This window comes from Peromyscus maniculatus, chromosome 6 (assembly GCF_049852395.1).
Source record: "Peromyscus maniculatus bairdii isolate BWxNUB_F1_BW_parent chromosome 6, HU_Pman_BW_mat_3.1, whole genome shotgun sequence".
Lineage (NCBI taxonomy): Eukaryota > Metazoa > Chordata > Mammalia > Rodentia > Cricetidae > Peromyscus > Peromyscus maniculatus.
This window is the reverse complement of record NC_134857.1, coordinates 138,550,378-138,567,749: the sequence shown is the minus strand read 5'-3', so window position 1 is coordinate 138,567,749 and position 17,372 is coordinate 138,550,378. Positions and strand designations below refer to the sequence as shown.

The window sequence follows — 17,372 nt, the reverse complement described above, 5'->3', positions numbered from 1 at the left end:
ACTGTTCTTATATCTTAAATTAACCCATTTCTATAAATCTATACCTTGCCACATGGCTGGTGGCTTACCGGCATCTTTACTTGTCCTGGTGGTGGCTGCAGTGTCTCTCCCCACTTCTTTCTGTTTCCCCAATTCTCCTCTCTCTTGTCCCGCCTATATTTCCTGTCTAGTCACTGGCCATCAGTGTTTTATTTATATAGAGTGATATCCACAGCATTTCTCCTTTTCTTCTTTTTTTTTTTAAAAAAAGGAAGGTTTTAACTTTAACATGGTAAAATTACATATAACAAAACAATTATCGAGCAAGAATTACAGTTACAATATTAAAGAAGATGTCCTATCTATCTTATATTTGTGAGTTAAAGGTTTTATATCTAACTTATCTTTTATCATAACTGAAGAAATTATAACCATCTAGTTTTCAACCACATCAAAGACCTGAGAAGGAACATAATGGTACCTGAGAAATGGTAGATGGATTCAAGCAACTTTTGGGAATCTTGCAAGAGTAGACCAAGACAACTGGCAGCCTGGACAGTCACCTAATGTTTCTTGGCCAGTGACTAGACAGGAAATATAGGCGGGACAAGGAGAGAGGAGAATTGGGGAAACAGGAAGAAGGGGAGAGAGACACTGCATCCACTGCCAGGACAAGCAGGATGTAAAGACGCCAGTAAGCCACCAGCCATGTGGCAAGGTATAGATTTATAGAAATGGGTTAATTTAAGATATAAGAACAGTTAGCAAGCCTGCCACGGCCATACAGTTTATAAGTAATATAAGTGTCTGAGTGGCTATTTTATATGTGAATTGTGGGACTGCGGGGCTTGGTGGAACCTGGAGAGAAGCCCTCCAACAACAAATTATCATAGACTAAGTGGCTAAATGATGTACATGTATGACTCATGGCTTTGACACCAGGAAATTCATGGTCAAGGTGCAGGCAGATTTGCTTTGGGGCAAGGCCTTCTTCCTGGACAGTTTTCTCACTGGCCCTGTGTGGAAGAGAGAGATCACTGCTCTTTCTTCCCACTTTAGGAGGACAGTGATCCCACTATGAAGAGCTCACCCTTATAACATCCTCTAAATCTACTTCTAAATTGAATTACTTCCAAATACCTTTATATTGGGGGTTAGATACAAACATTCAGTCTTGACATTCTCTTATTGAAGTGTGTATGAGCTTTGTCCACATGGTGGTGGTGGTGGTGGTGGTGGTGGTGGTGGTGGTGGTGGTGGTGGTGGTGGTGTGTGTGTGTGTGTGTGTACACATATATGTACACATCCATGTGGATGCCAGAAGACAAAGTCAGTTGTCATTGCTCAGTCTACTTTGTGTTTTTGAGATGGGGTTGCTGACCTGGAACTTGTTAAGTAGTCTGTGGTGGATGACCAGCAAGCCCTAGGGATCCCTCTGTCTGCCTCCCTATCACTAGGATTACAAGAGCATGCCACTGCATATTTTTACATGGTTTTTGGAGATCAAAGTCAAGTCCTTGTGCTTATAGGGCAAGTACTGGCATTACTGAGCTGTTTCTCTAGTGCCACGTGTTATTTTTGTAACATTTTAAATCAAAATGCCTTTTAAAAGCCAAGCACTTTCCAGCTTACCATGCTCCATGTTCCCTTGTCATCTTATCTTAGATAATTTCATTGGTGTGGACTATAAAGCTTCTGTCAGTATTTAAACATGAATTTGATATTTCCATTATCAATCAAGATTTGGGTATTAAAATAATCTTGGTCTTTCTCTTATAGGATGGAGAGCCTAATACGGGGAAGGAATCCCCCACAATATCAGCGAAGTCCTTATAAGGAGGCTCGTGCAGCACTTCGGAAGAGGCCTGAAGAGGAGTGTAAGTATGTCTAATCATAATAATCATGTTCTAGGTAGATTTTTTTGTGAATGGAACAAAAAAAATGAACCAGTTCACTTTTAAAAGCTCAAGCAAATTTGAGAGGTATTCAATAAATATATTTTAAATTGACCTGATTTTTTTTTTAATTAAAACAAATACAAGTGCTGAAAGCCCTATTTTCCCATGAGTACTCTCTTTTGGTACTTTAGGGACATTTACATTTTGAGTTAAATGAGAACAGAAAAGTCCACATAGTATTCTAAATCTTTCAAAATCTCTATACACCGTACATACTAATGTTCTGAGGAGTCTTGAGGGAAAGAAACTTATGAAATGTGCTTAAAATCAACACTTTACAATTTTCTTTGGACTACAGTTCTCTTTTGAACACTTTTTTTTTCTTTCTTAAAATGCCACACTCTTGGAAAAGCATTGTGTTACTAGAGAATTAAATGCCTAAGGGTAAATGTACACCCATTTGTCAAGCTGAAATTTTTGATTTAATGGAATTTAGTAAAATGTTTTGAAAGATAGATATTATAAATGACACTGTAAAACACTTTAATCCAGCCTCAAATTATTTTATATTAGAATGTGTAGCCATCTGTAATACTTTATTTAAATATTTATATTCCATAGCATATAACAGATTGTTGGAGACTTGACATGATATTCACATTTGAAGTTTGTAAGATGACTCATGATACTAACTTTCCTTGTCATACTTGCACATAGTTATTTTTGGCATGCTAAATTATGTTCCATTATGACAAACATTCCTCTGAATTTTGTCCAATTTTAAGAACTTACATTTCTTAACTATGAAGTTAATGCTGAGCTCCACAGACATAGAGTATTAACTTTATATTTGCATTTTAAATCGTGTGAAATATGGATAAGGATCAAATACACTGCCTGCATACTCAGCAAGTGGAGCACTTTCACTGCGTGTTGTGTGTTAGTCAGTGCAGAACTCTTTGCAATAACTTCCATGTCATTCACTAGAGTGACCTAGTGGTGGATTTATGTCCTCTAACCCTATAAACAATATCCAATAAAAACTAAAATGTGAAAGTGAAGATGCTGTTCAACTATAAGCATTTATGAAGATTCTTACTTTTAAGTATTACTTCTTCCACTGAATTCATAGGTAATGCTGGACTTTCTTCTATTTGAGTTCAATACCTCATCTTCGTCTCTTATATAGGTCTATAGATTTTACTTAAAAACTTAGAAGTAAGATATGTGGATACATTGGTAAATGGTTTCCAGAGAGTTGCTGTTTAACATGAATAGTAATTTCCATGAGTACCCTTTTAGTGAATTATATAGGCAAATATTTACTCAACTTCAGTTTACTTTGGTATTCATTCTGATGCCTATTTCCATGAGTAAGACTTTATGGAAACATAGGCATTACATATTTGTTTAGATGTTCTACTTTTGGCTCCACAGAAATATTCATGTAGTCACAACTCAGGTTAAATGTTCCACAGGAAAAAGCCAAAGTCCTTTATCTGGTTCTTTACAGAAAATTTTTTATTTATATTTGTTCTTTGAGACAAAGTTTCACTATGTAGCCCAGACTAGCCTCCAATGGTTGGCATAACAGGCTAGCCATCCTACATGGATTGGTAAAGATATGAACTCCTATCTGAAATAGTCGTTCTTAAATTATGGCATCTAAGCCAGCAGCAGGTAAATCACTTGAAAATTCACTATAGATGAGCAGAGTCAAAGGCTTATGCCCAGACTTGCTGAATAAATATCTCTTAAGACTAGAGTAATGGTCTTTAGTTTAAGAAGCCATATTAAAGACTGTGATGCAAGGTTAAGTCTAAAAACCACCAGCTAAGCAAATGACTTATGGCAGATGAGACAAGTCTAATGTTGATAGTTATACTATGTCATACTTAGGGCTTACTTCTTTCTGGTATAAACTGTATATATTAAAATACTTCATATGCAGCTAAGAATTTTATTACTATAATTGCTGCAAGTCCTCACAAGAATACATATATATCTTCCCTAGAGATCTAGATTGCCCCTTGTTAATGTAATGAGAAGTCCTCCCTGTGCTCTGATAGGGGAACACTATCTTCTGATAAAAAAAATATTTTTAATAGTAGAGACAGAACACTGTGGTATTTATTTACTTTTGAGGCACGTGAAAAGGTCTATTCTCTAGCACGACGCACGTAACAATAACCAGCTCCAGTACATTGTGTGTTGTTTTCATGAAAGACTCAGTTTACATTCTTCTAAAATAAGGGTGATGGTGGGTCATGCCTTGATGTCTTACAGGACTATTGTGAGATAAAATTTATATGAAGTGTGTTGCACAGAACCTGGGACATAGAAAGTTTTCTTTTGCCTTTTTATTTCTTCCCCTTCCTCTGACTCTGTCTCCTTTAGCTTGCTAATATTACTATCTTATGCCAAATTAATCTTTTGTTCAAGGATAATAGAATACATTTTATATCAAAATTGCCAAGTATCCAAAAATTTATGACAAGAGAGACATGCATGGATTACCCTAGGAAGGAGAAATACATAAGATCTCCCGAGTAAATTAGGAGCATGGACAGTGTTGGGGACCAGAACGACCTGCCAAATAGTCCTTGAAAGGAGGAGTGAGGATTAAGAAGTAATAGATATGAAAAAATAGATGGAGATGGAGAAAAAGACAGAGACACAGGATACGTTCAGGAGGGCTCTGGGTCAATACCACAGTCACCTCAAGTTTGTTTCTAACGGGATTTTTATACACAAGCAAGGAGATAGGCAAAAGACCTCCCCCTTTCAAGGTCAAGATACAAAGTACAAACAAGTGTAGAACCTTCCCTAATTTTCAAAACACCTAGTAACCACACCTTATGGCAAAGCATCTTGTAATTAGGCCTTGAAGTATAGTACACCTGGTAATCATGCCTTTGGCCAAAACATCCTATTATGCAGCTTTGTGGGGTAAAGCAAACTCGCACTCTCTGACCCTGAGTCAAGATGGAATAAGGCCTCACTATGGAGTCTCTGTGGGTCCCCACGAGGGGCAGGGGGAGGAGATGGAAATGTGGCAAAAGAACATGTTACTCCTTTTTACAGAAAAAATATTGTGTAGCGCAGTACAAGTTCCACAGAGATGGCATCAAACTGACCTCGCAACTGCTCGACTATTCATGTTATCTGTCAATTTGTCTAATACATGGTGTAGTGATGTCCTCTTCATTCCAAGGTTCATCTTAGGGTCCATCCCACATCTTCTGTTTAATTCCCAGAGAAAACTGCTACCTCAGAAAAGCAGCCTCACAGAAAGTCCAGAAGCATCATCTACCTATGAAAAGAACAGAGAGGAATCTGGAGCTTTGTTCAGATGGCAGGCTCTCTTTGTGGAGAGAGGTTTTGATAAATGGCATATTTCACACTGATATCTTTGATAACCTATAATCTTTTATAGTGTTTTCAACACTGAGATCAACATTAGGTCACCAGACACTGCTCTTCGCTTGTTGTTAAATATTAATTTCATCTAGCTATCCTGCAGCTAGCAAGGCTGAGTAAACATTCAGGAAAAAAATAAGTTTGATTCTTGTACAAACAGACTTTTAGATATGGCCAAGTTATTCTTTATTTTTAAAAAAGTTCAATAAAAATCTGTTCTCAAAACCTGCTGTTTAAATATTTTCACCTGTTGAAACCAGAACTACCTAAGATAATCTCAATTTTTTTATTAATTAAAATAATTTTATTGAAACCATAGTGTCAATGTATCTTTGCCATATTCTCTTGGCTAGAGGAAGGTCATAGTTTTCTGCATTCATAAGAGTAGTTTTTGTAAGAATCCAAAATCAGAATGCAATAACATTCACAACACAATCTTCAAGTTCTACTTGCCATTTGCTAAACTAATCAAGTATATTAAGTGCTTTTTGAAAAATTGAATAATCTGAATGTTTACATTCTTCCAAAGTTCATTTATTGAAATCTGATTACTGAAGGATGACAGTAGGAATATGCTTTGAGATAGAGTTAGACAATCAGGACAGAATCATTGAAAATGTGATTGGTTACCTCAAATAAAATAACCAGTAAGAAGCTTCTTCATCCTTCCGATGTTGTGATCTCATGATAAGAAGAATCCTCCATGAACCATAAAATGTCTGTCACCAAGATCACAAATCAGCTGCACCTTGATCTTGGAACTGTGAGAAAGGAATTCTCCTGTTGGTGAGTCTTCCAGCTTGCCAGAGCTTGTTACAACAGGAACAGATTAACACAGATGATTTTGTAGTCATGACCCCCATAGTACAATGCTCCTTTAATTTTCTTCCAGTGTCTCAGGTTCCCTCTTGCACATTCAACTGTCTCTTTACAGCCATAAACAGTGTGAAGTCTTCTTTGTTCCAAATATATTACCATATACTACCCTCACACACCATCTCATCACAGTGTCAGCTAGTCCCCTAATCAAATGACTCACAATTGATACTTCCAACCTTGACCTCTCTCCATTGATCTGGATGTTGACTTAACACATTTTAGCTAGTCCAACAGTGTAACTCCACAAATCCAAACCTAGGTCACCCATACCCCCTTCAAGTCCTGAGCTTTTTCTAAGATTTTTGTTTTACTTTTAAATGATGATAGAAATCATTTAATCTAGGGGTCATTTTTCATTTTCTACCATCCATTTTGCTCTCTATTTTGATTTCAAGGTCTCTCAATGTCATTTCATAAGTACAATTTAAATCATTCCACAAATAACCTTTGCAAAGATTCCAAGGTACTAAGAAACACTCCCTTAAGTGATTTCCCTAAATACAGTTCTGAAAGTCTTTCATCTTAACATTGCCCTAAGATTTTACCCAATAAAGACAAAAGCCTTCCTGTAGGTTATAAGACCTCACAGAGTCCTACCTCTGCTCACTCCTTCAATTTCATCATGCATTTAAATCCTCCTCTCTCAGTCCCAACCACATTGAAGTGCTTTTAATCTTTGAACATATTTAGTAGCTCAAACATAGAGTATAATGTTGTAAAATATTATTTTAAGATGTATTACATTTGTTTATGCTGTGGAACATTTGTTTTAATGATGCAAAGATGTGTTTGTTGTGGGATATCATTTATGTTGCATTTGTTTAAATCCCTGAAGCTGTGTTACTTTGCCTGTCTGAAACACATGATTGGTATAATAAAGAGCTAAATAGCCAATAGCAAGGCAGGAGAAAGAATAGGCGGGATTGACAGGTAGAAAGAATAAATAGGAGGAGAAATCTGGGAAGAAAAGATCTAAGAGCTAGAGAAGGAGGAGGACATCGGGGCCAGCCACCCAGCAACACAGCCAGCCATGAGTAAGATGTAAAGAAAGGTATACAGAAATAGAGATAGGTAAAAGCCCAGAGGCAAAAAAAGATAGACAGGATAATTTAAGAAAAGCTGGTAAGAAACAAGCCAAGCTAAGGCTGGGAATTCATAAGTAAAAATAAGACTCCATGTGTGATTTCTTTGGAGCTGGGTGGCAGGCCCCTCAAAGATAGATAGATAGATAGATAGATAGATAAATAAATAAATAAATAAATAAATAAATAAATAAATAAATAAATAAATAAATATTAATAATTATATATGTGTGTATATATACAGTTTTACCAGAACAATTTGTTGAGACTATCTAGTCTCCAGAGTGTGTTTTTTATATCTTGGCCAACAATAAAGTGACCATAGCTGTGTGGGACTATCTCTGGGCCCCCTACTATTTTCCACTAGTCTGCATTACCATGCTGTCTTCATCAGTATAGCTCTTTAGCATAAACTTAAGTTAGGCATGTTGCTACCTTTCGCAGTGTTCTTTCTGCTCAGTATTACTTTGACTATCTGTGATCTTTTGTGGTCCATATGAATTTTACGATTGTGTTTTCTAGTTATGTGAAGAATGGTCATTAGAATTTTGATGAGGATTATAGTGACTCTGTATATTAGCTTTGGCAATATAGCCATTTCTGATGATTCAGGAGGATGAAAGATGCTTCTAAAATATGTCTTCTTCAATTTCTTTATTATTATTATTACTAGTAGTAGTAGTAGTAGTAGCAGTATATTATAAAGTTTTAATCTCCTTGGATAGGTGTGTTCCTAAGCAGTTTTTGAAGGCATTGTGAATAAGATAGTTTTCCTAATTCTTTCTGAGCAGGTTTGTTGTTGGCTTATTTCTTTCAACTTTACTGGAAATGTTTATTATATCCAAAAGTTTTCTAGTAGTGTCTATAGTGTCTTTCACGTATAGAATCAAATCATTTGCAAATCAGGACAGTTTGACTTCTTCCTTTCCCGTTTGTATGCCTTCTATATCTGTCTCTTATTGCTTTACTTAAGATTTAGAATGCTATATTAAATAGGAGTGGAGGGAATGGATATCCTTATCTCATTCTAGAGTTTATAGAAAATATTTGGATTTTTTACCCATCTAATATGATGTTACCAATAAGTTTGTTGTACAAAGATTTTATTATACTGAGATATATTACATTTATGCTGTATTTTTCAAGACGTTTATCATAAAAGCACTCTGAATTTGCCAAATGCAAATTCTGCATTTAATAAGAAATCATGAAATTTTGAGGCTTGAATTTATTTGGCATATTACCTTCATTAATTTATGTGTATTGAACCAACATTCCATTTCTCAGATAAAACTAACTTGGTTGTGATATATTGTCTTTTTAAGTTCTTTTTTTATTCAATTTACAAGTATCTTGCTGAAAATTTTTGTATTCATGTACACCAGTGACATTGGACTAAAGGGTTTTGTTGTTGTTGTTATCCAGTTTTGACATCAAGATTAATATTGGCTCTGTAGAATTACTCTGGAATTGTTCATTTCCTTCCTATTTTGTGGAACACTTTGAGAAGTATTTGTAGTATCTCATCCTTAAGTTGAGTAGAATTCAGCAATAGATCTATCTAAAATTGGGCTTCTCTTTGTGGGGAAACTTTTAATTACTGTTTCAATCTCATTGATCATTATGGGCCTGTTTATGTTATTTACAATTTTAAATTTAGCTTGACTTTAATGACTTATGTTGTATGTGTTTCTAAACTGATCCATTCCTTCTAGGTTTTCCAGTTCAGTTAAATATAATTTTTTATGTATTCCTTAATAATCCCCTGGATTTCAATGAAGTCTCCTCTAAGAGTTCCTTTTCATTTCTAATTTTATTAGTTTGGCTCTCTCTTTTCCTTTTATTTAGCATTTATTGAGCTTTTTAATTATTTTTAAAAATCAATTCTGTTTAATCGATTTTATATATTCTTATTTTAGTCTCTATCTTATTAATTTCTCCCTAGTCTTTATTATTTCTTAACATCTAGTGTATTTGGGCTTGGCTACTTGTTTTTTTTCTAGAATGTAAAAGTTCATTATTAGGTTATTTATTTGAGCTTTCTCGTTTTTCTTTTAATATAGTGCTTATAGACATAAACTTTCCTCTTGGAACTGACTTGGCTATATTCCAGGGGTTACTGTAAGAATTACTATCATTTTCATTTGATTCTAGGAATTTTCAAATTTCTTCAGTGACCTGTTATTAATGCAGAGGTGTGTTGTTCAGACTCTAAATACACTTGTTTTTTTCTAAGGGGTCTGTTACAGTTGAGTTCTAGTTTATTCCACCATTGGCTGATAAGAGACAAGTAATATTTCATTGTTGTTGTTTAAGCTTTCTTTGTAGTCTATGATGTTATCAGTTTCAGACAAGGTCCCATTTTCCACAAAGAAGAATGTGCACTCCCCATTTGTTGGCTGGAATATTACAAATGCATCTGTTGGTCTGTAGTTCTTAAGGCTCTTTATTGATATTTAGTTTGGGAGACCTATCTAAATAGGAGAGTGGGGTACTAATGTCTTCCATTGTTGTGTCAGAATATAAGTGACCATTTGTACCCCTTATCATTCATTTTGTGAAATTGGGAACCCCAAGGTTCAAACAGTTCTGGCAAAACTGAATATCTACCTGCAAAAATATGAATTTAGACTAAGTTTCATCTCAACAAAAATCAACTGAAAATAGATCAAAAATCTTAAAACTTGAAAAACTGAAAACATAGGAAAAGCATTTCAAGATGCAGGCACAGCCAAAAACTTTCCTAACGGGACTCTAGTTGCACAAGGAATAATCTGAATTGAAAAATGGGAATGAAAGAAATTAAAATACTTTTATACATCAAAGGAAACTACCAGAAAAGTGAACAGACATCCTACACAATGAGACAAATGTTTTATGAGCCATACTTCAAATAAGAGGCTAATTTCTAGAATGTATAAAGAACTATAAAAATTATCCCCACCCCCCGACATACACACAAAAGCTGTCAATCAGTCATTGGGCCAATGAGCTGAATATTATGTTTAATAAAACTACAATAACCTGACCAAAGTAAATACTTAAGTCATGCAATCATTTCAAATACCAAAATATTTTAACATTAGACACTTTGGTAGTATTATTGCATTTAGTTGTGTTACTGTCCTTGTATTAGCCACTGGAAGTGAAAGAACCTGGTCTTGTGCTTGGGGTGGCTTTACAAACTCCTGGCTGTAAGATGAATTTCTAAGATCAGAGAAACAGAACAAGCCACAGCTAACCTCACTTCCCCAATTCCTTAGCTGATCTTGTTTCCTCAAACTGGAAGCCTCTGTGTCCTCATCCAAATGGATCTCAGCTGAACTGCTGCGTAAAAGCATAAAAACTTAAAGGGACCATCTAGTTCCTGGTCATCATGCCTTATATACCTTTCAGCTCTCTGCCATCACTTCCTGGGATTAAAGGGGTGTGTCTTTCCAAAGCAAGACATGAGATCTCAAGTGCTGGGATTAAAGGCATGTGTCACCATGCCTGGTTGTTTCCAGTGTGGCTTTGACCTCACAGAGATCCAAATGGATCTCTGCCTCCAGAAGGCTAGGATTAAAAGTGTGTGTGTCACTATTTTCTGGCCTCTATGTCTATCTAGTGGCTGTTCTGTTCTCCAACCCCAAATAAGTTTATTAGGGTGCACAATATTTTGGGGGACACAATATCCAAAGTTCTGGCTGTGTGTTTCCCTCCATACCAAAGTATGACATGTCATATTGCTGTAAATGCTCATGTTTTGTAAACATCCTTTTTTCCTACTACCACTCCACTACAGGGGATGGAACCCAGGATCTTGTACATGGGAAGCAAGTATACCACCACAGAGCTACATCCCACCACCCCTTCTTTTTTCATGTTTAAAAAAAGAAAAAGAGATAAGGTAGAATTCTGCATTGAAACCATCTGGTCCTGGGCTTTTTTTTTTTTTTTTTTTTTTTTTTAGTTGGGAGACTTGTAATGACTGATTCTATTTCCTTAGGGGTTATTGGTATGTGGTACCTATCCAGAAAATTATCCATTTCTTTTAGATTTTCCAGTTTTGTGGAGTAGAGGTTTTTGAAGTATGACCTGATGATTCTCTGGATTTCCTCAGTGTCTGTTTTTATGTCTCCCCTTTCATTTCTGATTTTGCTAATTTGGATGCTGTCTCCCTGCCTTTTGGTTAGTTTGGATAAGGGCTTGTCTACTCTTGGGCATATACCCAAGGAATGAATGCTCAATTATACCACAAGGGCACATGCTCAGCTATGTTCATAGCAGCATTGTTTGTAATAGCCAGAATCTGGAAACAACCTAGATGCCCCTCAACTGAAGAATGGATAAATAAAATGTGGTACATATACAAAATGGAGTACTACTCAGCAGAGAAAAACAATGACATCATGAGGTTTGCAGGCAAATGGATGGATCTAGAAAAAATCATTCTGAGTGAGGTAACCCAGACTCAGAGAGACAAACATGGTATGTACTCACTCATAGGAGAATACTAGATGTAAAGCAAAGGATAACTAGACTGCTACTCACAGCTCCAGGGAGGCTACCTAGTAAAGAGGATGCTAAGAAAGACACAGGGATCCCCCAACAACAGAGAAATAGATGAGATCTACATGAGCAAACTGGATGGGGCAGGGGGTAATGAAGGGCAAGTGTCGAGGGAAAGAGCTTAGGGGAGTGGGAGATCCCAGCTGGATCAAGAACAGAGAGGGAGAACAAGGAAAGAGATACCATGATAAATGAAGATCCCATGGGAATAGGAAGAAGCAAAGTGCTAGAGAGGTCCCCAGAAATCCACAAAGATACCTCCACAATAGACTACTGGCAACGGTCGAGAGAAAGCCTGAACAGACCTACTCTGGTGATCAGATGGCCGAACACCCTAACTGTCGTGATAGAACTCTCATCCAGTGACTGATGGAAGCAGATGCAAAGATCCACAGCCAGGCCCCCAGTGGAGCTCCAGGAGTCCAATCAATGAGAGAGGAGGGATTATATGAGCAAGAGATATTGAGACCATGATTGGAAAAAGCACAGTGACAAATAGACAAACTAGTAGAAACACATGGAATGTGAACCAATAGCTGAGGAGCCCCCATGGAACTGGATCAGGCCCTCTGGATAAGTGAGACAGTCAAGTAGCTTGAACTATTTAGGAGGCCCCCTGTAGCAGGAATCTTAGATGGTATTATTAATAAAATCAAACCTGAGGCCAGTTATTGGGGTGAACACTGGAAGATCAGAGAAGCAGAACAAGCCACAGATAACCTCACGCCAACTTCTCAGCTGATCTTGTTTCCTCAGACTGGAAGCCTCTGTGTCCTCATATCTGAATGGCTCTCAGCTGAACTGTGCTGCTCAAGAGCCTGAAGGCTTAACCAGCCAAATGCTTAACCAGGCCAAATGCTTCTAGTTCCTGGTGCTCATGCCTTATATATTTTTCTGCCTTCTACCATCACTCCCTGGGATTAAAGGCGTGAGTCAACATGCTTGACTGTATCCTTGAACACATGGATTTCTGCCTAGCTCTGCCTCCCAAGTGCTGGGATTAAAGGCATGTGCTACTACTGTCTATCCTTTATGTTTAATATTATGGTTGTTCTGTCTCTGACCCCAGATAAGTTTATTAGGGTGCACAATATTTCTGGGAACACAATACCACCACAGCCTTCAGGCAGTAGGACTGGGACCTGTCCTTAGTGCATGAACTGGCTTTTTGGAACCTAGGGCCTATGCAAGGACACTTTGCTCAGCCTAGGTGAAGGGAAGAAGGGACTGGACCTGCCTCAACTGAATCTACCAGGCTGAGCTGCATCCCCAGGGGGAGTCCTTGCCTTGGAGGAGGTGGGAATGGGGCATGGTTGGGGAAAGGGCAGGAGGAGGGAGGACAGGGGAATCTGTGGCTGATATGTAAAATTAATTATAAGAAAAGAGATAAGGTCTTGATAAGTTGCTTAGGTTGGTCTTGAACTCATTCTATAGCTCAAGCCAGTCCTAAACTTTTAACCTTTCTGCCTCAGCTTTCTAAGTAGCTGAAATTGAAAGCTTATGCAACAAAGCCAGAATCAACTACATCATCTTTTGATATTGTCTCCCATTTTACTTTTCTTTTTCAGAGATCTGGAAACTCCTACAATCACTTTTGATAGGAAGTATAGATTAAATATGTCAGTGAATAAAAAACTTCAACATTAATACAACTTAGATACTCTGTGATAAATAGAGGAAAACCAATGCAGAATATGAATACAATATAGGCAGGGGCTCCTCTGGTGGAAAAAACTTAGAAAATTTGGAATCTCAGCACTAGGGAGATAAAAGCAGGATAGCAAATCATGGGCTAACCTCAGCTGCACAGTCAGACCCTATCTCAGATAGCAAAACAAAGAAAGAAGTGACTCTGGAGCTCCAGTCCTCTAGTCAGCTTCAACTGAGCTGTACAGGGGTGAAAAGCGTTTTCTTCCTTGAGTCCTTGTTTCTGTGTGATGCCCACCTCTGTGCAGCAGTTCAGCTTTGTCATCATCCAAGGGGACCAGGCCTCCCCAGTTCTCATAGCCAAGGTTCTGTTCTAAGATGACTATCACATAAACCAATTGATTAGGAAGCTGAAATTGTACTCAGTTGAATGCTATGTGCATACACATAATCAACACATTCCACTGACTACTTATTTTATCACAGTATAAAAGTAAGATTAAAGGAAGGTTAAATAGGGGCCGGGTGGTGATGGCACTCACCTTTAATCCCAGCACTTGGGAGGCAGAGGTGTATCTAGAGTTTTTCTGCCTTGCCAACAGTCAGGACAAATCTTTGTCACCCACCAGTCCCACAGCCGCTCAGACCCAACCAAGTAAACACAGAGACTTATATTGCTTACAAACTGTATGGCCGTGACAGGCTTCTTGCTAACTGTCCTTATATCTTAAATTAATCCATTTCCATAAATCTATACCTTGCCATGTGGCTTATGGCTTACCGGCATCTTCACATTCTTCTTGTCATGGCGGTGGCAGGCAGTGTCTCTCTGCCTCAGCTTTCCAGAATTCACCTCTCTCCTTGTCTCACCTACTTCTTGCCTGGCCACTGGCCAATCAGTGTTTTAATTATTGACCAATCAGAGCAATTTGACATACAGACCATTCCACAGCACAGAGGCAGGCAGATCTTTGTGAGTTCAAGGCCAGCCTGGTCTACAGAGCAAGATCCAGGAAAGGCACAAAGCTACACAGAGAAACCCTGTCTCAAAAAACAATAAATAAATAATAAATAAATAAATAGGAAAGTTAAATAAAGTTGGATTCATGGCTTGAAAATTTTTACACTTCAGAAATTAGTAAGAGCTACTACAAACCTAGTACCTGGAGTATTTCAGATGTGTTTCAATGATTTTACCACTCAAGGTAGAGCAGTAATAAAAAAAAAAAATCCCATTAAAAACGCACTTAAAGAACACTGTATCCTCGCTTTGATACAGATGCCTTGTGATTTCTGCAGCATCTTCCCTATGATGACATATTAGATACATGTTTAGAAAGCATCTATCATCATTTATTTTTCTATTACCTGTGACCTAGCTACTCACCTGTTTGTGTTGAACTTGAACCTTCACCAAACATGCTCTCAAGTGCAATTTGTCCAGTCACAAGTACTTCACTGGCATCAATGACTTGGAGGAACCAAAGAATGGATCTTTTTTTAATTTAATTTAATTTTATTTTACAATATAATTTAATCCTACACATCAGCCACGGATTCCCTTGTTCTTTCCCCCTCCCGCATCCCTACCCTTCTCCCCAACAAACCCCCCATTCCCATCTCCTCCAGGGCAAAGACTCCCCCAAGGATTGAGATCAACCTGGTAGACTCAGTCCAGGCAGGTCCAGTCCCCTCCCCACAGGCTGAACCAAGTGTCCCTGCATAAGCCCCAGGTTTCAAACAGCCAGTTCATGCACTGAGCACAGGACCCAGTCCCACTGCCTGGATGCCTCCCAAACAGATCAAGCCAATCAACTGTCTCACCTATTCAGAGGGCCTGATCCAGCTGGGGGCCCCTCATTACCTCCACTCACGTCCAGGCTGTTCATGTAGATCTCATCCATTTCTCCATCATTGGGCAATCTCCGTGTCTTTCTTCGGGTCCTGTTTTCCAGGTAGCCTCCCTGGTGTTGTGAGTAGCAGTCCAGTCATCCTTGTTCCACATCTAGTATCCTCCTATGAGTGAGTGCATACCATGTTTGTCTCTCTGAGTCTGGGTTACCTCACTCAGGATGATTTTTTCTAGATCCATCCATTTGCCTTCAAACCTCATGATGTCACTGTTTTTCTCTGCTGCATAGTATTCCATTGTGTATATGTACCACAATTTATTTATCCATTCTTCAGTTGAAGGGCATCTAGGTTGTTTCCAGATTCTGGCTATTACAAACAATGCTGCTATGAACATAGCTGAGCATGTGCCCTTGTGTTATGATTGAGCATTCCTTGGGTATATGCCCAAGAAAGGTATAGCTGGATCTTGGGGGAGATTGATTCCCAATTTTCTAAGAAAGCACTATATTGATTTCCAAAGTGGTTGTACAAGCTTGCATTCCCACCAGCAGTGGAGGAGCATTCCCCTAGCTCCACATCCTCTCCAGCATAAGGTGTCTTCAGTGTTTTTGATCCATTCTGACAGGCATAAGGTGGTATCTCAGAGTTGTTTTGATTTGCATTTCCCTGATAATTAGGGATGTTGAGCAATTCCTTAAACGTCTTTCAGCCATTAGAGTTTCCTCTGTTGAGAATTCTCTGTTTAGTTCTATAGCCCATTTCTTAATTGGGCATTTTGATGTCTAATTTCTTGAGTTCCTTATATATTCTGGATATCAGTCCTCTGTCAGATGTGGGGTTGGTAAAGACCTTTTCCCATTCTGTAGGCTGTCACTTTGCCTTGTTGACTGTATCCTTTGCTCTACAAAAGCTTCTCAGTTTCAAGAGGTCCCATTGATTGATTGTTTCTCTCAGTGTCTGAGCTACTGGTGTTATATTTAGGAAGTGATCTCCTATGCCAATGCATTCAAGACTACTTCCTACTTTCTCTTCTAGCAGGATCAGAGTAGCTGGATTTATGTTGAGGTCTTTCATCCACTTGGACTTAAGTTTTGTGCACGGTGATAGATATGGGCCTATTTGCAGCCTTCTACACGTTGATATCCAGTATGCCAGCACCATTTGTTGAAGATACTTTCTTTTTTCCATTGTACTCTTTTGGCTTCTTTGTCAAAGATTATAATTTTATAGGTGTGTGGATTAATGTCAGGGTCTTCAGTTTGATTCCATTGGTCCACGTGTTGGTTTTTATGCCATTAACAAGCTGTTTTTATTACTGTAGCACTATAGTAGAGCTTGAAGTCAGGAATCGTGATGCCTCCAGAGGTTGTTTTATTGTACAGGATTCTTTTGGCTACCCTGTTGTTGTTGTTTTTTTTCCATATGAAGTTGAGTATTTTCTTTCCAGGTCTGTGAAGAATTTTGTTGGTATTTTGATGGGGATTGCATTGAATCTGTAGATTGTTTTTGGTAAAATTGCCATTTTTACTATGTTAGTCCTGCCTATCCATGAGCATGGGAGATCTTTCCATTTTCTGACATCTTCTTCAATTTCTTTTTTCAGGCACTTAAAGTTCTTGTCATATAGGTTCTTTACTTGTTTGGTTAGTGTTACCCCAAGGTATTTTATGTCATTTGTGGCTATTGTAAAGGGTGATGTATCTCTGATTTCCTTCTCAGTCTCTTTGTCAATTGTATATAGGAGGGCTACTGATTTTTTTTTAGTTGATCTTGTATCCTGCTATGTTACTGAAGGTGTTTATAAGCTGTATCAGTTCCTTGGTTGAATCTTTGGGGTCACTCAAGTATACTATCATGTCATCTGCAAATAGGGAAAGCTTGACTTCTTCCTTTCCAATTTGTATCCCCTTAATCTCCTTATGTTGTCTTATTGCTCTGGCTAGAACTTCAAGTACTATATTGAATAAGTATGGGGCGAGCAGACAGCCTTGCCTTGTTCCAGATTTTAGTGGAACTGATTTGAGTTTCTCTCCATTTAATTTGATGTTGGATGTTGGCTTGC

The 17,372-nt window shown here is 37.9% G+C and overlaps 1 protein-coding gene across 5 annotated transcripts in view; it reads left to right on the top strand.

Annotated features, from left to right (window-relative positions):
* The window catches only part of Lrrc7 (leucine rich repeat containing 7), a 475,963-nt gene that overhangs the window by 100,638 nt on the left and 357,953 nt on the right, over positions 1-17,372 (top strand). For all 5 annotated transcript variants that reach the window (XM_015993791.3, XM_015993794.3, XM_015993790.3 and 2 more), the window contains exon 2: positions 1,759-1,856. In XM_015993791.3, coding sequence (XP_015849277.1) covers positions 1,759-1,856 — 98 coding nt within the window. The remainder of the gene's footprint in view (positions 1-1,758; positions 1,857-17,372) is intronic.